Below are 25713 nucleotides of genomic sequence, written 5' to 3' on the forward strand. Positions count from 1 at the left end.
AAAGCATATTTCTATTCTATTCTATTCTAAAGACAATTAGTGTTCCTTTGGCTAACTTCCTCCCGATGGTTAATCTTGAAAACGTATTCTTGGAGTCGTTCAATACTACTGGGTATCTGACCCTCTGAATTCTTAAACTGTAACCACTTAAGGTTGGCATGATCGGTTCGGATTAGAAATTTCCTTCCATGAGGTATTGATAGAAGTGTTCTACTGATTTCACTACTGCTAGAAGATGTCTTCTCGTGACGCAATAATTTCACTCAGGTTTGAAAGCACTTTACTAAAATGAGTTACTTGCACATTACTTGCATCTGAATCTAAGATAAACTCTTCTTCTGGCAGTGGATACCCTATTTGGTGCTATGATTAAATACTTCTTCGAGGCTTCAAAGGCAGTTTGGCAATCTCCATCCCAGCAGTAATCTTTTATTTCCTCTACGAGTCGCGTTAATGGCTTAAATTATTTAGGTAATTTCCTTAATTTCCTTTTCTTTAACTGATTTAGAGACTGGCCAGAAACTCCAATCATTTGGTCGAATTTGTCGTTGAAATTATCGGATGTTATCATCTGATGGATTATAAACGTCACATATGTACAGGTTCCTACTTGTGTCTCTGGCCACTGCGTAGTAATTGACCTTAAAAGTCGTTACTGTAATTTCTTTAGTAGAAGTAACCAATTCTTTTCCATTATGATTCCTCGTCTAACGTCTTTGTCGTGGTTCCAAGGCTCCATCATAACACTTGTTTATTCTTTCACAATTTCCTGCAGCCGCGGTACTATGATTGTTTCATTTCTCGCAGGCACAACTGTATCTTCTTTCTGCTTGTACCTGTCATATTGTGGATGAAAAAATACCTTTTCGTTACCAAATTTGATTCCTATTCTTAAAATAAAAATGAAATCCATGCAAATTCATTACGGCCATTTCTAACATAACATCCTCTTCGATGTCAGCAACTATGACAGTATGGACGAACTTTTTTCCCCAATTCCTAGTTGTATCTAGATTTCTCCGCAGTCCCAACCTCGACGGTTGTTGTTGTACGGCTGTTTATAATTGTCGGACTTTAATGATCCTGGTCATTTACTTGACCATGAACAAAAATTTAATTCAAGTTAAATTTAATTTTTTCAACAATCACACCTGTGATACACACCACACAAACCAACCAACGAGGTTAAGTATCTTGGGGTAACCTGGATTCGAAACTCAATTGGAATACTCATATTACCAATATAACCAATAAGGCTAAGCGACTCTTCTGCAACTGCAGATGAGTTGTAGGTAAAACCTGGGGATTGAAACCAAAGGTGGTCTGTTTATTATACACATCAGTGATACGACCGACAGTCACTTATGGGTCAGTACTCTGGTGGAGAAAGACGGCTTTGCAATCTTGTGTGACCACTCTCACCACCCTACAAAGACAAGTGCTTCTAAATATAACAGGAGCCTTGAATAGTACAGGAACGGTTTCATTAGAGGTTATAATAGGTCTCCCTCCGCTGGAATTATACAGGGTGTAACAAAAATACAGGTCATAAATTAAACCACATATTCTGGGACCAAAAATAGTTCGAATGAACCTAACTTACCTTAGTACAAATATGCACACAAAAGAAGTTACAGCCCTTTGAAGTTACAGAATGAAAATCGATTTTTTTGAATATATCGAAAACTATTAGAGGTTTTTTATTGAAAATGGACATGTAGAATTCTTATGGAAAGAACATCTTAAAGAAAAATTATATTGAAATTTGTGCAACCCATAAAATTTTTATGGGGGTTTTGTTCCCTTAAACCCCCCAAACTTTTGTGTCCGTTCCAAATAAATTATTATTGTGGTGCCATTAGTTAAATTCAATATTTTTAAAACTTTTTTGCCTCCTAGTATTTTTTCGATAAGGCAGTTATTATCGAGTTGCGGCTTCTTTTTTAATATGTTTACATACAAATTTTATGAGGGTTTTGTTCCTTTAAACCCCCCAAATGTTTGTGTACGTTCCAATTAAACTATTACTGCGGTACCATTAGTTAAGCATAGTGTTTTTAAAACTTTTTTGCCTCTTTGTATTTTTTTGATAAAGCATATTTTATCGAGATGTGGCTTCTTTTTTAATATGGTTCAAAATATACTGAAAAATGTAAATCATAAATAAATTTTCATATTATTACCAAGTCTCGATAACCGTACTTTACCATATACAAATATGTGGTAGTCCAGAAAGCCACTGCGCATCCGCTAGGAAAAATATTCTAATTCGGAATTTTTGCACAATCTTACTCAAAAAGGACTCCTTTTAACAAATTTGCATGTTGCCAGTACCAAAAGGTGGCCAAAAATTTTTTAAACGTTTTTTTTTTGTTTTTTTCCTAAAATTATTTTTTTTGCATGGAACAAAGTTTTTTTAGGTTTTTTGGATCATTCCAAACAGAAAAGGTCTTTAGTGACTTTTCTCTACAGTTGATAGTTTTTGACATATAAGCGATTAAATATTGAAAAATTGCGAAATCGGCCATTTTTAACCTTCAAAAACTATGTGAAAAACTTAAAATTTGAATGTTGCCAAGGTAGGTAGATATTCTTTAAACATCGATTGATAAAATCTCGAAAAGTTTTTTGCAATACAGTATTCAAAACGCCTTTGTTTTTTAATTTCTAATCACTCGTGCGCGACACCGTTGCATGTGTATCCTGTATGGTGCAAATGAAAGGAATAAATTCGTTATTTCGTAAACCGGCGACTTTAAGGAAAAATCCCGAAACAGGTCGATTTTTATTTTTAAGTTATGATATTGTGGCATATATGGTATACTAGTGACCTCATCCGTCTGGGCGTGATGACGTAATCGATGATTTTTTTAAATGAGAATAGTGGTCGTGTGGTAGCTCATTTGAAAGGTTCTTCAATTCTCTATTCATGAATGTAAACATTTACATAATTATTTATACAGGGTGTCCAAAAAATTTTTATTAAATTAAATTATTTGACAAAAAAAGAAGTAGAAGGACACCCTGTATAAATAATTACATAAATGTTTATATTAATGAATATAAAATTGAAGACCGTTTCAAATGAGCTAGCACACGACCCCTATTCTCATTTAAAAAAAATCATCGATTATTTATCACCCCCAGATGGATGACGTCACTAGTATACCATATATGCCACAATATCATAACTTAAAAATAAAAATCGACCTGTTTCGGGATTTTTCCTTAAAGTCGCCGGTTTACGAAATAACGAATTTATTCCTTTCATTTGCACCATACTGTCGGTGGAAAATAGTGTCGCGCACGCTTGATTAGAAATTAAAAAACAAAGGAGTTTTGAATATTGTATTGCAAAAAACTCTTCGGCATTTCATCAATCGATGTTTAAAGAGTATCTACCTATTTTGGCAACATTTAAATTTTCAGTTTTTCACATAGTTTTTGAGGCTTAAAAATGGCCGGTTTCGCAATTTTTCAATATTTAATCGCTTATATGTCAAAAACTATCATTTTTAGAGAAAAGTCACTAAAGATCTTTTCTGTTTAGAATGATCCAAAAAAACCTAAAAAAACTTTTTTCCATGCAAAAAAACTAATTTTAGGAAAAAAACAAAAAAAAACGTTTAAAAAGTTTTTGACCACCTTTTGGTCCTGGCAACATGCAAACTTGTTAAAAGGAGTCCTTTTTGAGTAAGATTGTGCAAAAAATCCGAATTAGAATATTTTTCCTAGCGGATGCGCAGTGGCTTTCTGGACTATGGTGGATTTGACAAATATTCAAATATTTCGATAAAAACTGACTTTTGAAAAAAGTTCTAAGAGACAAAAAAGTTTTTAAAAACTTGTGTTTAACAAATGACTCTACAATAATAATTAAATTGGAACGTACACAAAAGTTTGGGGGGGTTTAAAGGAACCAAACCCCCATAAAATTTTTATGGGGTGTCCAAATTTCATTATAATTTTTTCTTAAAATACTACTGCCATAAGAATACCACATGTCCATTTTCAATAAAAAATATCTAACAGTTTTCGATATATTGGAAAAAATCGATTTTCATTTTGTAACTTCAAAGGGCTGTAACTTTTTTTCTGTGCACATTTGTACTAAGGTAAGTTAGGTTTAATCGAACTATTTTTGGTCCCAGAATATGCGATGAAATTTATGACCTGTATTTTTGTTACACCCTGTATATTTCGGCGGTCGCCTTTGTGGTCATCCTGAGACTCAAAGCAAACAATACTTGGAGGCTGAATTATGTATTGAATAGCCAAACAACACTACTGGGACTATACTTGAGGAATCCATCTTTATGATGAACTCAGATATGATGAGACTAGAACTAATCTTCACTGAGAAGAATAACACAATTATACCATCTAGAGAACAAAAAGCCCCAAATATTAATGGGGACTTAATATGGTTCACTGATGGATCTAAAACTGTCCATGGTACTGGATCAGGAGTCTTTGAGCAAACATGCAACTACAATAAATCTTACAGCCTAGGTCAACATACTACGGTGTTCCAGGCTGAAGTTTTTGCTTTGGTGGCCTGCATTGATGAAATTATTGATGAAGACCCTAAAGCTAAGAGAATCAACATATACACAGATAGCCTATCGGCTATTCTAGCTGTAATGAACCCTCTCACCAAATCAAAACTGGTGAGAAACTGAGATCTCCTCAATAACCTAGCAAAAGACAATAAAGTGTCTTTAATATGGGAGCCGGGTCATGAAGGGGTGCATGAGAACGAACGAGCAGATATGTTAGCGAAACAAGGCTCGAGAGAAACTTTTGAAGGCCCAGAACCTTTCTGTGGCATCACTAAAGATGCTACGAAAAACGAGGTTCAGAAGTGGCTGATAAAGAATCGTCAAAATAAATGGAGAACCACTCAAGGGCAAATCCAGACTAAAAAAATAATCAAGAATATTGATAAAAAACTCTCGAACAATTTGATGAATCTCAAGAAACGAGAGATCAAAACGGTCACTTAAAATGGTGACTGGACATTGCTGCTTATGAAATCATCTATACAAACTAGGTAAGGTGAATGAACCATGGTGCAGATAGTGCGAAATGGAAGAAAATACTGCCATACACATACTATGCCATTACAGTGTGCTAGGTGATATAAGGCAGGACTTCACTGGTCAAATGAGGTTTGAACCAGAAGAGATCCTAAAACTACCAATAAGAAAACTGTTGGCCTTCGTTGAGGCCACAGGACTTATTAGAGTTTAAGGAGAAGAACAGGGTTTGGTACAAAGGTCTTATGACCATGTGCCACAGACTAACGAGTCTCGCCTGAGTTAAGAAGAAGAAAAAGACACCACACAAACAAATTAACACAAAAATAACACACAAAAACAGTCAGAATTTGATACGTCTAGGGTAGTAACATATTTTTGTCACCCACAGATTGCTATAGGCCATAAGATCGAGACCAAAATTTAATTTGTTTGTACAGATAAACATAACCTAAAAAATCAGACTATGAAATCTTCCGAGAATTTTTTAGATTTTCGTTCTTTTTGTGAACGATTTTCGGAGTGGAAATAGAAACGTCAATACATTAGTCAATTAAAAATGTAATTTTCATTACACCAATAACTGTGGCTCAATCCCATATAAATATAATATGTGCTTAAATTTAACGTGCCAGAAGAAAACAGTTTCTAAAGTAATTCGTATAAAACTCTTGTTCGGCAACGGCTTCAATATTATTTTATCACATAAAAATGTCCGCGTACGCCACTGCTTGAAATATACAACACGAAGCTGGCAAGACAGCACGGCAGTAGTTCGTCCTGACCGTTCACAATCGTTCGTTCTAAGATTCCAGCGCAGTCTTCCGTTAAAATCGCATCTCTAAATCTGCTAACTCAATTGGACGACTAGTTCGGAGCCATTTCGAATACGAAGTCCTAATAAATAACAAAAAACTTGTAGTAGCGGATTCGAAATCGAAATTCTCTGCAGCCGCCTGCTGCCTGCTGACCGAGTTTTACCGAACTTATCTCCAACTTTCGGAATAGCACGTGGTCCATTTCAATTGAAATCTCGGTTAATTCCTTATTCCTTCTTTATCTTCGGTTTCACGGTTGCTTCAGTTTAGTTACGATCTCCGGTGGAATGCGAACTGGTGTATTCCTGCGCCAATCGCGAAGCGCTCCCACTCGGTCGAAGTTTTTTGTGACTTTTCCGGTTGATTTTTTTGTAGACTTTTGTGCTGTGTTTCTGTTATGGATTATTGTTGGTGTTTTGAGAAATTCAGGACTACCTTAGAAAATATTTATAGTGTGTATTCGAGATGGAGTGTTGGATGCAAGATGTGGTAGGTGTTGTTATTAATATTATATTTTACTATTTTTACCAAACAACCATTACCTTAGCAGAGCCTATTTTACTTCAAATCAGGCCCAAGGCACTACACAATTCTCGGGCCTCTAAATATGATTTAATAATAATAATAATCACTTTTTTAAATGAATTAATTATTTAATAAAAATGTAGCTGCACCAGAACTTTAAATATTTATTAACAATAAATACATTTTATACAGGGTGTCCCGAAAAGAATGGTCATAAATTATACCACACATTCTGGGGTCAAAAATAGTTCGGTTGAACCTAACTTACCTTAGTACAAATGTGCTCATAAAAAAAGTTACTGCCCTCCGAAGTTACAAAATGAAAATCGATTTTTTTCAATATATCGAAAACTCTCAGAGATTTTTTATTGAAAACGGGCATGCATCATTCTTATGGCAGGACCACCTTCAAACCAAATTATAGTGAAATTTGTCCACCCCATAGAAAATTTATGGGGATTTTGTTCCCTTAAACCCCCCCAAACTTTTGTGTACGTTCCAATTAATTCATTATTGTGGTACCATTAGTTGAACACAACGTTTTTAAAACTTTTTTGCCTCTTAGTATTTTTTCAATAAGCCAGTTTTTATCGAGATGCGGCTTATTTTTTACTATATTTACATACAAAATTTATGGGGGTTTTGTTCCTTTAAACCCCCCAAATGTTTGTGTACGTTCCAATTAAGCTATTATTGTGGTACCATTAGTTAAACACAGTGTTTTTAAAACTTTTTTGCCTCTTAGTCTTTTTTTGATAAGTCAACTTTTATCGAGATATGGCTTCTTTTTCAAAATAAACCAAAAAATTTAAGTTATAAATAAATTTTCAAATTATTAACAGGTGTCTATAATCATACTTAACCATATACAAATATGTGGTGGATACGACAAATATTCAAAATATCTCGATAAATACTGGCTTATCAATAAAGTAGTAAGAGGCAAGAAAGTTTTAAAAATATTGTGTTTAACTAATGGTGCCACAATAATAATTTAATTGGAACGTACATAAAAGTTTGGGGAGGTTTAAGGGAACAAAACCCCCATAAAATTTTTATGGGGTGCACAAATTTCACTATAATTTTTTTTAAGATGCTGCTGCGATAAAAATTCCTCATGTCCATTTTCAATAAAAAACCTCTAGGAGTTTTCGATATATGAAAAAAAATCGATTTTCATTTTGTAACTTCAAAGGGCTGTAACTTTTTTTGTGTGCACTATTGTATATAGGTAAGTTAGGTTCAATCAACCTATTTTTGACCCCAGAATCTGTGGTATAATTTATGACCAATCTTTTCGGGCCACCCTGTATTTAAACAGTTAAACATTGTTTAAATACAGTGTGTCATATTTAAGATGAAGACAGCTCTATATTTCGGCTATCAAAATAAATACAGGTTGAAGGTTCACATTTTTTAAGATACTCAACTTAAATTTAAATTTTAATCGCGGCGTAGTACTGTGAATCCACAAACAGGGTAAATTTTCTATATTTTGCTTCGCGTTAGAGATATCGGAAAGAGAAGTTAGAGATTTGAAAAAGTACATTACTTCCAAATCTTATTTTAACCCCACATACCAAATTGCATTACAAAATTCGCACTTTTAGTTTTTTCAGTATTATTATTTGTAGTCAGTACCCTAAAATTCATCTCAGCTGTCCCGAAATGCATCTCGGGCCAGCCAATTTTAAGTTTTAGGTCCTGACTACAAATAATGAAAAAACTAAAAGTGCGAACTTTCGTCATAAAATTTTGTATATAAGGGCAGAATAATAGTTGGAACAACTTTTTCAAATAACTTTTTCCGATGTCTCTAACGCGAAGCAAAATATCGAAAATTTACCCTGTTTGTGGAGTAGCAGTAGGCTGCGTTTAAAATTTAAATTTCAGCTAAGTATCTTAAAAGATTTGTACATTCAGCCTGTATGACTGTGCAAAACTTCAAATCTGCATTTATTTTGATAGCCAAAATATAGGGCTGTCTTCATCTTAAATGCAACACACTGCATGTATATGTCATTCCCACTCCCTTATGTAAATAATTTGGTTGTTCTACCATAAAAGAGACCGTTCTGGGACAAAAATTTAATGGCTGCTATTATTCGTTGAAGAACATTTCTCCAATGTTCCGTTTCTTCTCAATAACTTTTTTTCATTAATGTTACGATTTGTCCTGCTGTACTACTTCTCTTGACTAACGTACCAATTGATGAAATATGTTCAGGAGATCGCTCATGTTGAATAACTATTGGTATTTTTCCAGTCCATTGAAAGTTAGAAGAATAATGAACAATAATTTTCGTGGAAATCACTTTACAAACGTAGCAATAAACACGGCTACATTTAAAACTGTATGTACACACTAACCACTTGAGAAGAATTTTTCCCCATTAGCTTTCATTTTATAAAAAAATCGCACTTTACAAAATGTCTGGTTTTATTATTATCCAGTTGTGTAGTGCATTCACTAATTTTACGAATATATTGATTCGGTCGATTATTTATAAAGTATTATTGAAATTCCAGATACATACAAATGTTTTGGCCAATCCCCTATATCGCTAGGAAAAGAGTTATTGACATTGTCGTTTTCTATAGGAGATGACGGACATGTACTTGTGACAGATGAAGTCGCTTAAAAATCAACAGTAGTCATAGTTTATCATTTCCTGTTCGTAAGATGAAATAATTTTGAAAATTCATTTTGTTATTGCAATAAAAAAATTGTTTTGGTGATCTTTCCGGGCCCCATTAAAATGTGGGCCCGAGGCAGGTACCTCACGGGCCTAGTGGTAAAAGAGGCCCTCTACCTCAGTCAACAGAGCTGAAAAATTTTTATACAGGCATTTAAATGTTCCAGCAGAAATATCATGGAATATTAGGGGTCGCTGATTACAATTCCTTGAAGACGTACAGCTAATTTTGCTTTGTTTTTTTTATTAAACATACGTAAAAGGAGAAAAACATTTTTACCCAAAAACGTTTTTTATACATTTTAGAAAAAAAAATGGTTCAAAAAATGTAGATCATAAAAAGTTAAAAAAAAAACTTATTTGCAGTAATTTATAAATTGTTAATAACTTTGTTTTGTGCACAATGACATCTAAGTTCTGGTCTGGGCTGATTATCGGAGAATAGGCCATTTTTGGGAAAAGTTATTTACCAGCAATTTTATTGCTGGAATCGAATTATAAGATCCTATATATTAATAATATAGGTATGCAAAGTCCTCAGATAGTGTGCTACTTTTTTTATAAACAAAATGGCGCCCGAAAATCGTGTTTTTTTCAATTATTGCTCTAGAACTCCGAAGATTTTAATTTTACAACAAAAACACTCAAATAAAAATGCGGGTTTTCCCAACAAAATCTTTAATTTTCAAATAAAGTTTTAGATAAGTAATTATTTACTAATAATTAAATAATTTGGTGACTTAAAAGCGTTCTTGGTTTAGATTAGAGTTCCAGAAGCTGGTGAAAATTAAACGAATATTTTAGCGACAATTCAATTGTTAATTAATAATTTACGGTCGCAATAATAACCAAAATAATTATGATACACTGATCAAACTTTGAAACATTATAAAGATGAGATGCCTATTTAACATTTTGTCGACAAAATATAAATTTTTTATTTTTTTGCATAATCTTTAAATGTTTAAAAAAATAGTTATAAACAAATTAACGTTTCTCAGAAAGTTTTTATTATATTATAATTTTAAAAAATAGCTAAAATGCGCATTTCAAATATCTTGAAAATGAATGCTTTAAAACTTTTTTGCAACCATTTGCAAAAAAGTTATGAAACAGCAAAGTAAACATACGATTACTACGGTGTTAATAACTTTTTTTAATTCTTTAAAAGCGTAGAAGTGAGTTTAAAGTACAAGCTAATTATTTATAAAACAATATCGATTATCAGCTTAATGGTTATATTTTAATTAAAGATTAAAAATATATTTTTTTGTAATTTACACGCGCGAAAGTAGAATAATACAGTACCGTAGCTACCCGCCCACATACACAACTCGCGCGAGTTTAAGCGTGTCAGTCGCTTCGAGTGAACATTTTATCTCCGGCTCTGTATCAAGCCTACTTTCGCGCTAAAAATTACAAAAAAAAGTATTTTTAATCTTTGATTAAAATATAACCATTGCACTAATTTTTGACATTCTTTGTGAGTAATTAGATTGTACCATAGACTCAATTTTAAGCTTTGAAACAATTAAAACAAATTATAAACAATGGAGATACCTTATATTTATTTTGCTGTTTCCTAACTTTTTTGCAAATGGTTGGAAAAATTTTTTAAAGCATTCATTTTCAAGACCTATGAAATACGCATTTTAAGTATTTTTTAAAATTAGAATATAATAAACAATTTCTAAGAAATGTTAATTTGTTTATAACAATTTTTTTTAAACATTTAAAGATTATGCAAAAAAATGAAAAATTTATATTTTGTCGACAAAATATTAAATAGGCATCACACCTTTATAATCTTTCTAAGTTTGATCAATGTCTCATGATTATTTTGGTTGTTATTGCGACTGTAAATTGTTAATTAACAATTGAATTGTTGCTAAAATATTCGTTTCATTTTAACCGGCTTCTGAATTTATAATCTATACCAAGAAAGCTTTTATTTCACCAAGCTATATAATTATTGATGAATAATTACTGGCCCAAAAAAAATTATTTGAAAATTCGAGATTTTGTTGGGAAAACCCACATTTTTCGAGGAAAATTTTCGTCGGAGCAAATCGGAAAAAACATGCCTCTATGTAGAATTAAATTGGGGTGAATTTTTATTTGAGTATTTTTGGTGTGAAGTTAAAATCTTCGGAGTTATAGAGCAATAATTGAAAAAAATACGATTTGTCGGCGCCATTTTGTTTATAAAAAAAGTAGCACACTATCTGTGGACTTTGCATACCTATATTAATAATATATAGGATCTTATAATTCGATTAAAGCAATAAAATTGCTGGTAAATAACCTTTCTTTATACTTTACTAATTAGACCAACGTATTATAACTATTTTTTTTTTTCAAAATTTAAAGATTATGCAAAAAAAAAGAAAAATTTATATTTTGTCGATAAAATATTAAACAAGCATCTCATCTTTATAATCTTTATAAGTTTGATCAATGTATCATGATTATTTTGGTTATTATTGCAATCGTAAATTGTTAATTAACAATTGAATTGTTGCTAAACTATTCGTTTAATTTTCACCGGCTTCTGGAATTACAATCTATACGAAGAAATCTTTGATGTCACTAAGTTATTTAATTATTGATTAATAATTACTTACTTAAAACTTTATTTGAAAATTATAGTTTTTGTTAGGAAAACCCGCATTTTCCGAGCAAAATTTTCGTCGGAGCAAATCGTGAAAAACATATTTCTATGCAGAATTTAATTGCGGTGAATTTTTATTTGGGTGTTTTTGTTGTAAAGTTAAAATCTTCGGAGTTATAGAGCAATAATTGGAAATTCTACGATTTGTCTTCGCCATTTTGTTTATAAAAAAAGTAGCACACTATCTGCGGACTTTGCATACCTATATTATTAATATATAGGATCTTATAATTCGATTCCAGCAATAAAATTGCTGGTAAATAACTTTTCCATGAATTTTGCTAATTTGCCCAGAGTACTAATAATATAATACATATAACTAAATAATTATACTCAACCAAACTTATATGGAATCACTATGTACTTATTTGAAATCTGCAGCTTTTAGAAGCTATAGGTGTAAATATTTTAGTTGAAACGATAAGAAAGAGTTGTCCTGCCCAAGGACTATATAGCATGAGGAAGTTACGGGATCTCGAGTTAACTCGACAGCACAAGATTGATCACGTAAATTGGTATCTTCAACATCAAAACTGGAACATTGGAAATTGGAAAAGTGTACTATTTTTAAACGAAAGTAGGATATGTAAAATCAGATGATTAACGAATTCGTGTACTTAGAGGGCGAGGAAGACAAACAAGAACGGGAACTGACAGATTTATTCATAAATATAAAAGAGGAAGAGTCATGTTTTGGGGAGGAATTATGATCGGTAAAATAAATCCTTTAATTTTCATCCAACCAACTTGAATAGCTCGCAGGTATGTTGATTTGGTTCTATAACCTGTATTTAGGCTTCTGAGAGATGCGAAGGAAGAAAATTTAATTTAACATTAATTCGCTTAAAATAATAAAAAATATCAAATAGATCTGGATCCCGCGTAAGAAAGAAAAGTTGATTAATAGCAAGCTGAAAATTTGTTAATAGCTTAACAGTGTCTAGTCGGACAAACTTTTATGCACGGGAACACTGAAACAGGGGAAGTTTTAACTGTGGAGCATGATAAACATGTCGTCCTGACAAGTTTATGATTGCGAAAAATAGCAAGTTGTTTTTAAGTTTATTCGATAGCCAACGTTATGTAATATATGCGAAAATGTTTGTCCGACAAAAATGTTGGGCATTTTAACGAGTCCGACACGTAGAACATGTCACATCACAGGAATTATGTTGGTGATAAATAGCAGTCTGATTTTTGCATGAGAGTTTAATGAAAGGTTAAAAAAGCAATTGGAAGTTCTGTCCGACAAAATTAATGGGAAGTTTTCGTAGTCGGACATTCTAAACAGGTAAGATATAGACAAAAATGCTGGTGATAAATAGCTTTCCGACAAAGACGAAATTTAATTAAGTAAATTATTCCTTACCAAGAATGACTGTTGTCGGAAAAAAATAAGGGGGAGATTTTGTAGTCGGACAATTTAAAAAAATAATTTTTGAAATTTCAATAAGGGGTGATTATTCTATGTCAAAAGTACCTGCAATCAGTTACAATCGATATCTTTTGATTTATGTCAACATCATTTAGATACCTCACTGTAATACATTTATAGTAGATCAGGCAAATTATATTATGGATTGAGTGGTCTAGCTATCTTTGTCTGCCACATGCGCGGGATCGCTTGGTTAAAAGAGATAGATAGACCACCTATCGACTTTTTGCACTGTATTCCCTGTCTACCCTTATGTCTATGAATACATTTCCATTTAAGAAAAACTGTCACTTTTGACAATAATTCATACTAAATTGCAATCGTAACTTCAAATTTAAACTAATCGATTTATTTTGGCAGCAAATTATTTCTTGCCATGTGACATATTAATTACATTATTATTTCATTTGTAGAAAGTTGAGAAAAATTACGTTATACAATTTTAGTAATAATTTATTTAGGTACTCTTTTTCAATCAAGCAAAGCATTATAGCACGAAGAATGATATTCAATATAACTTTCACAATTATCTGGCAACTGAACCTCATTAAATTGATGACCAAGTATTTTACTAACTTTGTAAAATGTTCGAAAATTACTCAAAAATGTTCCGTTGAATGGTTTCAGTTTTGATTTGGCGACTTAAAATTTAAACTGTTGACACTCAAAAATAGACACAAAAACACTCCATAGTTAATATAAATTTTAATTTCCAACACACGTGGCAAACAGAAACTCAGAGACCATGTACTTTCAAATACTACTTTGTATAGCACAAAGTGTCACACTGACAAATGCAGCCTTCTAATACATACTTCTAAGCATAATGTGTCATATTTACGTCTATTCTTATAAGCACCGAAGTTTTAGACTCTTCACATTTTTCAATGTCGTTTACTATCCGACAAGCCAGTGCTGGCGCGTGACCTTGAGCGAAAATACACAGCGTCAAATGCAGAATACGAGAAGGTCAGCCGCCACCTTTCGCTTGTCGCTCTGTACAGGGTTAAGATTTGAGTATGGAAAAAATGCATACAACGTTTTTTGTAGGAAATTTTCCGTACTTTCTGATGCGCCTAATTAGAAAGCCCTAAGAGATTGCTTTCACATGTTCTTTGACATTTTTTATTGTCATTTTGAGAATATCTAGAACAAACTCCACCCAAAAAAATAATTGTTTTGCAATATATACATGCATTGATACTTACCTCTCTGTTTTTGGAGCGTGCATGTATATATATTATATATGCACATGCAAATATGTGAATATAAATAATAATATACAACTAAAATAGCTTTATCAATATGTGACTAAGTCATTCTGAAAAAATGTTTTTTATTTATTTCCTTCGATTTGCCCAAACTTTTTGTCCGACATATAACTTTTTGCGTTACAAAATATAATTTGTACATAAACAAATCAAAATTAGCTTGCTATTTATCACCAACATTTTTGTCTATATCTTACATGTTTAGAATGTCCGACTAGGAAAATTTCCCATTCATTTTGTCCGACAGAACTTCCAATTGCTTTTTTAACCTTTCATTAAAAATCAGACTGCACTCTCATGCAAAAATCAGACTGCTATTCATCACCAACATAGTTCCTGTGATGTGACATGTTCTACGTGTCGGACTCGTTAAAATGCCCAACCTTTTTGTCGGACAAACATTTTTTCATATATTATATAACGTTGGCTATTGAATAAACTTAAAAACAACTTGCTATTTTTCACCATCATAAACTTGTCAGGACGACACGTTTATCATGCTCCACCGTTAAAACTTCCCCTGTTTCAGTGTTCCCGTGCATCAATGTTTGTCCGACTAGACACCGTTAAGCTATTAACAAATTTTCAGCTTGCTAATAATCAACTTTTTTTTCTTACGCGGGATCCAGGTCTAAAATGATTCCATATAAGTTTGGTTGAGTGTAGGTACTCAAAATTCAGGCAATTAATGAGTTATTAAAGTGTGCTAAATTTCAAACGGATTGACCAAATAGTTTATAAGTGATTCAATTTGTTTATCCCGGAGAGCGATTATTTATAGGCCTAAGGGTCAAAATGTTCAATGTGTTTTAAATGTATTCATTTTTTTTTCGAATCCTGAGAAAAACTAATAAATATTTTTGAAAAATTTAAGAGAATGATAAATTAAATTATTACCGACGGCCGAAAGTCCCTTAGAATAAATAGAAAGTTTTTTTTGAATGAGATTATTTGAGTTTCCGGCACAGAATTTTGTCGGCCCCCTCAATGAAATCCATGAAATTTCAACAAATGAAAACGATATTTTTTAACTAATCATTTGCAATTAAAAATATTACTAAATTTTCTCTTTTTTTTTCGCCACTGTAACTTATTAAAATAAACATCGAAGTTTTCAGGGACTTTCGTCCCTCGATAATAACGTAATCTTTCATTCTGCCTTTAAATTTTTAAAAAATACTTTTAGTTCTAGTGTTTTCAGGATTCGAAAAAAATGTATACATTTAAAACACATTGAACATTTTGACAGGCGACATTTTGCACCTACGCCCTTAATCAACTGTACTTTCCCAAAAAGTCACTCTAGAGCAGGGGTGGGCCAAGTGCGGCCCTTTATACATTTTTCTGCGGCCCGCGGAAAAAAGTAAATTATTTCCATTTAAAGATTTTTATAAATTATTGCTAATATTAATAAATAAATATACAGGGTGTAACAAAAATACAGGTCATAAATTAAATCACATATTTTGGGAACAAAAATAGTTCGAATGAACCTAACTTACCTTAGAACTAATATGCACATAAAAAAGGTTACAGCCCTTTGAAGTTACAAAATGAAAATCGATTTTTTCAAATATATCGAAAACTATTAAAGATTTTTTAACGAAAATGGACATGTGGCAATCTTATGGCAGAAACATCTTAAAGAAAAATGATAGTGAAATTTGTGCACCCCATAAAAATTTTATGGGGGTTTTGTTCCCTTAAACCCCCCAAACTTTTGTGTACGTTCCAATTAAATTATTATTGTGGTACCATTAGTTAAATTCAGTCTTTTTAAAACTTTTTTTGGCTCTTAGTATTTTTTCGATCAGGCAGTTTTTATCGAGCTGCGGCTTCTTTTTTAATATGTTTACATAAAAATTTTATGGGGGTTTTGTTCCTTTACACCCCCCAAATGTTTGTGTACGTTCCAATTAAACTATTACTGCGATACCATTAGTTAAACACACTATTTTTAAAACTTTTTTGCCTCTTTGTATTTTTACGATAAGGCACGTTTTATCGAGATGTGACTTCTTTTTTAATATGGTTCAAAATATACCTAAAAATGTAAATCATAAATAAATTTTCATATTATTACTAAGTCTCCATAATCGTACTTAACCATATACAGATATGTGGTGGATTTGACAAATATTTTTGAATTTTTTGTTTCTATGATCCAATTATAAGTTCAAAATCTTTTTTTAGGCATCTGTAAAAATTTGTCACACTTGGCTCATTTTTTAATATTCTTTTGTTTACATAGGATGTACTAAATACTTGTTTATGTATCTACTCTTGTAATTGTGTTTATTTAATTAAAAATAAAATAATTCTACCATAGTTTCAAACATAATTCGTAAATTACCTTCCCTTACACAAAATTAGTAAAAAGTTAAAAATTCGAACATGTTAAGGTAACAAATATTGCGGCAGTAACGGATTCGGAGGGGGCATGACCCCCCCCCCCCCAACTACAATTAATATTAATTCAATAATTCTGATAAACTTTGATATATGGGAACACTGGAACAGGGGCAGTTTTAATTTTGGAACAGGTTAAAAATTTGGAACGGTCAGACCACGAAAACGGCACATTTATTTTGTCCGACAGAATAGACTTAAACTCTCCGAACAGAGATTAAACTCCCATGCAAAAATCAGACTGCTATTTATCACCTGTCATAATTCCTGTCATTTGACATATTCTACATGTTCCACTCATTAAAACGCCCATTTGGTGATAACTAGCAGTCTGATTTTTGCATGAGAGTTTAATCTCTGTTCGGAGAGTTTAAGTCTGTTCTGTCGGACAAAATACATGTGCCGTTTTCGTGGTCTGACCGTTCCAAATTTTTAACCTGTTCCACAATTAAAACTTCCCCTGTTCCAGTGTTCCCATATATCAAAGTTTGTCCGACTAGACACCCTTAAGCTATTAACAAATTTTCAGCTTGCTATTAATAAGCTTTTTTTCATACGCGGGATCCAGACCTAGTATTTTTAGTCGCTGAATCGAATGCGACTACTCGCGATTACTCAAAATGTGTTCTTATTTTGTTAATAACAAAATAATTGTTTATCCGCCGAAAAGCTCGAAATGCGTTATCTACAGCAAGTTTGTAGTCTTTTTCATAGTATTTTTATATGCTAAATCGATTGTCACTAGTCGTGATAGCTTAAACCACGTTCCGACTTTGTTATTAATCAATTATTGCAAAAATAACGGTTTATAGTACGTTTACTCACGGTTTTTGCTCTAAATTAAAAAAAAAACCACTTGAAATGAAATTAAATTTGGCATGCAGGTAGCTAACATGTCGAACAAAACAAGCGATATTGTGCCGATGTGTGCTTTTACCCTGGGGGTGACTTTCACCCCGTTTCGGGGGTGAAAGAAGAAAACTTTAAAATAAGTCAGGAGTTGGATAAACTGATTAATTCTAAGCAACGTTTGTTCTATACAGTTTTTTCACTAAATCAATACTTTTCGAGTTATTTGCGAGTGAATATGTTCATTTTTTAACAAGAAACCAAATAACTCGAAAAGTATTGACTTAGTGAAAAACTGTATAGAACAAAAGTTGCTTAGAATTGATCAGTTTATCCACTTCCAGACTTATTTTAAAGGTTTCTTTTTTCACCCCCGAAAAGGAGTGAAACTCACCCCAGGGGAAAAGCAGACATCAGCACAATATCACTTGTTTTGTTTGACACGTTATCTACGTGTATGCCAAATTTCATGTCAATCCAAGTAGTTTTTTAAAATTTAGAGCAAAAACCGTGAGTGAACGTACTATAAACCGTTATTTTAGCAATAATTTATTAATAACAAAGTCGGAACGTGGTTTAAGCTATCACAACTAGCGGCAATCGATTTGGCGTATAAAAATACTATGAAAAAGACTACAAACTTGCTGTAAATAGCGTATTTGTTATTAAAATAACGGCGAATAAACTATTATTTTGTTATTAACAAAATAAGAACATAATTTAAGTCATCGCGACTAGTCGCATTGGATTCAGCAACCAAAAATACACCAGAGAAGACCTTAACACTATCAATTTATTTACAGAGCTTTTAATAATTCCTGAAAAACATCTAATTTACCATAATTTGTTAATAACAATTAAACGCACCAGATTTGGGCTTCAAGACCACTTCTATTGGATTCAGCGACCCAAAAAACCTATAATACCACCATCAAATCGCGGCGAACTAAAAGTGTCCACGGGACCCCCTATGTTGCGACTAGACTAAGTTGTAAGTAAGCACTTACACTTACAAATGAATATTACTTTTTAAAAAAATGTATTTGAGACCTTCCGAAGATAATGAGACCAAAAAAACCCTTCCAAAAATGACCTTTTTTTCTCAAATGGTATAAACAAATAGAATTGTTTAAAAACTACTCTTTTCACATAAGGTAAGTGTACCAATAATGGGCACCTTAAGCAAACAAACTTGTTTTTCTCGCCTCTAGGTAATATTGAGGTCTCGATTGTTTTATTTATTTATTATATTATGTTTACTTTAAAGTATTATGTGACTATGGTGGTAAAATATTGTCTGATATATTTTAGAAAAAAAATTATATATGGTGCCCTCATTGCCCCAGTAATGGGCACACAATTTTTCACACCACCCTATGTTGGGCACCCCTATATTGGGCACCTATAAAATGTAATTTAAGGTGGAAATGATTTTATATTTTATCAATACCAAGGAAAATAAAGTATTAAAACACAAATATGAATAACCTAATAATCGAACAATGATTTATTTTTAACTTCTTCGTAAGTATTTAAGTAATTACATACTTAATATTGTTAAATAACAATAAAAACAATACATAATAAAAACAAAACTTATTTTAAGGTATTTAAGTATTTTGTTATTTTTCCAATACACTTATTTTTTTCTTAAAACTATAAATTAAATGACTATCTTTATGAATAATAGCAGGAGCAGAGATTACTCTAATAATTTGATTAATATTAATCGAGGAAATGTCTTTGTCCACAACCTTAAAAAGTTTTTTTGTTTCGTCCACAGACCTTAAGCCTTGGACAACAAACTCTCCTGGTTCAGGCCCTTTTTGTTGTACTATGCATAAGTACTGGTATACAGTTGTTCCCCTCTTACCCATTAAAAACTGGCCAATTATAAAGTCTCCTTCCTTAATTGTACTCTGGCTGACTAATTCAGTATTTTCGTCCTCACTACTTTCTGAATCAAAAGAAGACATCCCCGACTCTTCATAAATGATTGATTCAGAAGAAGAACTAGATGGAGATGAATGTACTACAACCTTTTGTTTTAATTTGCGCTTTTCTTCTGCTTCTTTCTTTTTGGTTTCACGTATTAATTTTCTTCTTTGCTTCTCGTCCTCTAACCTTTTTTTAGCTTCATCCTTTTTTGCAAAATAGGCAAGCATTTGAGGAGAAGTAACTACCGCTGGCAGCTTTTCTTTTTTTGCTCGTTTTTTTTTTATCTTCTGAAGTTTCACCAGGCCAAAACAGAGTTCTTTTAAATGGAGAAGGTACCATTGGGTCTACTTTGGATCCAGATGAATGACCAATGGGTGGAGGAGTTGACGGAGTCATACCAGCATCAATCAAAGCATCTGGTGCATAATCTGGTGCTGTAGAAGGGCCCGCTAACTGATCATCTTGAGTTGGGGAAATACTAAGACCCCTTAGTTCCTCCTGTTGTTCTGGATTTTGAACCATCATACATTCTCTAGATTTCTGAATGTTAGATTGTTTTTCATTAAGCCACAAGTGGTATAAAGAAAAATCCCTTATATCACCTCGCCAGTCTCCTACATTTTTTTCAAATTCTTGCATTTTAGCTAGTCCTATTTTTTTCTCAAGTGTCTTAAGGAAAGTATCATGAGGGACACCAACAGACTGCAACTGTTGAAATGGATGCTGGGCCTTATGTTTTGACACTTCTGGTATTTTAACTACCGTTAGATCCCAAGGTACTAAACCGCATGCCTTAAAACCATTTTGAATGATTGTGGGTGCAAGTTTTTGTAATATGTTATTTAAAATAATCGGAAAATTATGCTTTTCTACTTGCCGACCTTCATTTGCCATGCGCCAATCAGCAACTTCCTGTCTCCATTTCAACTTAATTGAATGGAAAACAGCAACGTCCATAGGTTGTAGTACATGGGTCGCATTTGGTAAAAGTGATATAAGTTCAATTTCGTTGGCTGCACAAAAGGTAGCCAATGGCATCGAGATGTGGGACTTGTGACCATCCATAAAAAGTAAAACGGGCCGTGCGATGTTGTTATTTGTCAGCCAAGGATGAAAAAAATTTACTATGTATTCATAGAATGTCTCATGGGTCATCCATCCATTTTCTGACCTACCAATGGGCCATTCGGGGGGCATGGCTGAAACGATTAATTGCGGTAATCTTACATACCTATACACAATCATCGGTGGAGCAAGTTCTCCAGCTGCGTTGGCTGTAAGGAGCACAGTTAAATTTAATTTTTCATCGCCACCGGATGCCGTGTATACAGATTTAGAGCCCTTTGCGGCCAGAACCTTTCCAGGCTTCGGATTGAGATAAAATGCAGTTTCGTCACAATTGAAAACGCTTTTTGGATCTTCCAATGCTTCTCTCAAATTATTGTCAGTTACATATTGTTGAACCTCCTGAAACCATTTTTCTATTTCTGCCTGAGTTGCTGCTCGTCTCTGAACTGTTAAGTTTTGACTGGTACGAGTGGAAACGTCAGGGTGGCGCTTCATAAACCCTTCATACCACTTCCTTCCAGGGTCACTGCTTCCATCTCCAAAAGTGATATTTAATTCTTTTGCAGTTTTAGCAACGCTAAACATAAATGTGTCTTTTGTCACTGGGAAACCTTTGTTAGCCATCTCCTTGATCCAGCGAACAAAAACTAGCTCCTGATCGAGAGAAAAAACAGTGGGGGGACCCATGCGTGTTGCCACAAAAACATCTGTCCTTAACCTCCGTTGAAGTGTGGGACGTGATATATTATGTTTCTTGGCCGTTGATTTTATCGAATTTCCTTCCCTTATTTCTTGTATGGCTAATTTGATTACATCTTCAGAGTACTTCTTGTACGACATAGTGATCCTGAAACAAAATAAGACAAGTTGCAAGACAAAATAAAAATATGATTTGGAGTTCCTATGATGGGCACTGGCAATGTCCCTATATTGGGCATGGGTGCCCATTATTGGAACCAGTTTTTATGTGATACTGACGACCGTATCTATGTATTTTATATCCAGTGGACTTTTACATACAAGCACAATCCCACCTTATACAACATTTCTCAAGTTGGGCACACTGCCCATTATTGGTACATTGATAAAATTTGTGTTCCTAATTTGGGCACCCATGTTCAAAACCAATAAGATAATGTTTTTTATATTCTTGGAGATGTGTTTAATAATTTTATACATTAAATATACAAACAAAGCCAATACCGCAATGCAAAACTAAATAAAGTTTGATGAAAAATAAGTATTAAAAAAACTTACCTCTTAGTAAATCGAATAATTTGAGGTTATTTTGGCGCGTAAATTCACAACCGCTTACAACAAACCACACACGGCAAAATTCACAGTCAAACTGAGGGCGGTATTTAGATGAATGGCAAGCCAAGATTCAAGGTTACTTCCCGCACTACTTTTTTTTGTGACTAAAAGCACAGTAACGTTATTTTATCAATATATTCACGGGGTGCCCATTATAGGTGCAGTGCCCAAATTAGGTACACTTACCTTATTATAACTGTATAAAAACTCACAAAATAAAATTTGTTTTAAATATTTTTATTTTAATAATTAAGTATAAACAAATGAAAAAAATGCTTACACTTTCGGATATAATTTGCAATAACTTTTTTGTTTATAAACATTTTTTAGTTTAGTAAATCTTATTTTAAAGAACAATTATTATTTTCAAGAAATCGTCTGTTGAACGTTTTTATCTAAAATGAATTCACACTATTGAAATGAATGAAAAAAGTTGCTTTTTTGCATAAATGTTAATAAAAAATCATGACGCAGTAAACATTTCGGTACCCACGAGATGCTACGCCTTTTCTATTGACTTCTTCCAGATATTAAAGTTAAAAGAATAGTGGGCAATAATTTTTCGATTTTTAAATGCTTAGTTTCATGGGGTAATGTAGGAATTTCATATTGTTGTCTGCCTTTCATAACAATTCCCTGTACATATTATATTCGAGAATTTACATACTTATCGACATACATTTAAATAAAGTACCTAGATAATTTGATTTTCACTACGAAGATAATAAAGTAGAAATTGTTAATGCACTGCATCAAAAGAAACCACTGTTTCGATCAAATTTAGTAACACAATAAGAAAAGCGAGTGGCCTAGAAACGTACAATAGGTGCTAAATAAGTTTATGCTGGCGTTGGAGCAATCACAACCTGTTCTGAGAGAAATAAGTTTCTCATTAGAGGAATACGAACTAGCCTTGCTAAATAAAATATAGACATATCTAAATCTTAAAATATCTTCTAAACCTGACATAAATAATTACACTTAATAAGGACACAATATAAAAGAAGTATTATAAAAACAATTATTTTTCAAAAATGTATCAACATTTACAATTTCTTTGCAACACGAAAATGCAGCAGCTGCATAATACTCTGGTTAAATCGGAGAGTGCAGGAAGGGTCTATACCGGTTTCGGAGGTCTTTTCCCCATTATCAGTAGTACCATATCCTCTTCTCTCCGATTTCTCCACGTATCACACTTCGGGCCTTTCCGAATTGCAAAGAAAGAAATGTCACGGATGAACTAGAGCCATCCACCGAAAAACAAAGTAAGTTATCAATCGAAGTAGCACAGAAAACGACAATAAATGTCGTTTCCATACCACCAGATTGACAACAGGTGGAATACTTTCTTTGGTTACACCTCCTGAGATTTTCAAAATTTATAAATCAAACAGGATGCCGAGGAAATTAAGATGAGAGAATTTTAAATAATTCACAACTCATCGTGGTAAAAGTTCCAGCAAGAAAGATTCCTTAATACTCCTACAAAAGAGTAAATGAATTAAAAATGTAGAAACATTTTCAATTTCTTTGCAATACGAAAATGCAGCAACTGCATAATACTCAGATTAAATCGGAGAGTGCAGGAAGCAGTGTTGCCAATCGCATTTCTCTAAATTATACGATGATCGCTAGAAAAATATCCGATTTGTCACGAAAAGGTACGCTAGGTCAAAAATTATTCTGTTATTAAAATCAATGTTGCCAATGTTATTCTTTTAGTCCCCTTAACAATCATCAAATATCAAAATCCGTTGTTCGTACGCCAATCAGTTGATTGTAATCAATTATCATTATGATAATTAACATAATTGATTGATTAATTAATTATTAATTATCAATTAACGTAACAATTATTAACATAATTGATTAATTAATCAATTAATCTCATAATTGCAATCAATTATGTTTTCAGCAACCCAATCAAAGTTGACATTGACAGTAATTAAATATTTGATAATGATCAATTGATTCCATTTCTGATTAGCGTTCGAACAACCGGCCCTTTGATCTACTGGATTCTCTATTTCACAGTTTAAAAATTTTCGTTTATAGATGAAAATCTCGTATCCTAGCTGATTATTACCTAATTCATGTATGTAAATACTATTTACTTACTATTATTATATTATTCGTATTTTGTATTATCGTAAGTGTTAAATTCTAAATAAATAAATAAATCTAAATATTTCATTATTTGGATCGTTATATTAATTTATTATATAATTATTTAAGTAAAAAAAACACTTTTAAATATTATTTTATTAAAACGTAATAACTACCTAAAACTAGGTACTGGAAAAATAAATAATAAATAAATCCATACAAAATAAACTACAGCTACATTAATAGCATAGGCGCAAAATTTCTGGTCAATGCTTTTAAAATGCATTATTTTTTTCGAGTCCTGAGAAAGCTAATAAGTATTATTTAAAAATTTAAACGCAGAATGAAAGATTAGATTATTACCGAGGGCCGAAAGTTCCTGAAGACTTCTATAATTTTTATTCTAATATGTTACAGGGGTAAAAGAAAAAGAGCATATTAAGTGTGATATTTAATTTTAAATATCTCATTCAAAAGAAACATTTTGTTTATTCTAAGGGACTTTCAGCCCTCGGTAATAATGTAATCTTTCATTCTGCGTTCAAATTTTTCAAAAATATTTATTAGTTTACTCAGGATTCGAAAAAAATGAATATGTACGTTTAAAGATTATTGGTCCGAAATTTTGCGCCTACGCTCTTTTAACAACTAAAGATTTATTACAACTAAAACAATAGAAATGTATTTGACAGTCTTGTAGTTATTAAGGTATCAAAGTTATTATCTATAATACCCGTGGTGCGTTCAACGTTAATGCCCGACTAAATAATTTTTATAGGCAAAAAATTTGAAGGATTTTTGAGTTAATTAGTAGATATCTAGATATTACTAGTTTCAAATAAGTAGATTTTTCTACAACCACTATTTCAAATGCATTTTTCTGCACAACTTTATGTTAACAAACTTAATATCTTCTCACAGAATAACTGACAGTAGTGTGCAGAAAAGTGGCATTTCTGTGCCGGAAAGTTCTTTTCTGCATAGTACCATTAAATTCCTCAAAAAAATCATAAATATAATTCAGTAAGTATAACATGTTTTGATGAAATGGTTTTGTTTAAGATATTAGATTTGATAGAACTTTACAAAAAAGAACTAGATTTAACTACATCTCATGTCCGAGAAATCTGGAAACGTTTACTTACGCACTGCATTACATAAAATGAAAATAAAACTAAATCATGCGTGAATTATCTTTCATAAGTTTAAAGACTTAAAAGTAAAAACTCATAAATAACATCGGAAGGCAGACGGTTTTTGAAATTTGAATTGGATTAGTATGCCTTAAGTGGATACACTTGTGCATTTAAATTATAAACAAAAGAATCGGCGCATGTCCCTTTTGTCAAAAGATGAAAAGTATCGGATGTCACTAACATTCATCCAGTATAGGCTATTTATAAAAATTTGGGTGGAACCAAACAAAATTAATGTGTTGTTGGTGTTGGGAATATATGGATGAGAAAGTTTTAGTCGATGGTAGATACACTGAAAAATATCCGCAAATATCCGATTTATTTAAAGATACGAAGAATATACGACAACTCTCAAAAAGGTACGCAAATCGGATA

General features: G+C 32.4%; 1 protein-coding gene across 6 annotated transcripts in view; it reads left to right on the top strand.

Moving 5' to 3' along the window:
• Positions 1-25713, top strand: part of LOC114329180 (steroid hormone receptor ERR1) — a 325624-nt gene that overhangs the window by 79403 nt on the left and 220508 nt on the right. For 2 of the 6 annotated variants that reach the window (XM_050654123.1, XM_050654124.1), the window contains exon 1: positions 5841-6346. The exons of the other annotated variants lie outside the window; for them this stretch is intronic. Coding sequence is in view for 1 of the 2 variants with exons in the window: in XM_050654124.1 (XP_050510081.1) it covers positions 6323-6346 (24 nt within the window). In the remaining variant the exon portion in view is untranslated. Of the gene's footprint in view, positions 1-5840; positions 6347-25713 lie in introns of those variants that run through there. 6 annotated transcript variants of the gene reach the window in all.

This window comes from Diabrotica virgifera, chromosome 6, assembly GCF_917563875.1.
Source record: "Diabrotica virgifera virgifera chromosome 6, PGI_DIABVI_V3a".
NCBI lineage: Eukaryota > Metazoa > Arthropoda > Insecta > Coleoptera > Chrysomelidae > Diabrotica > Diabrotica virgifera.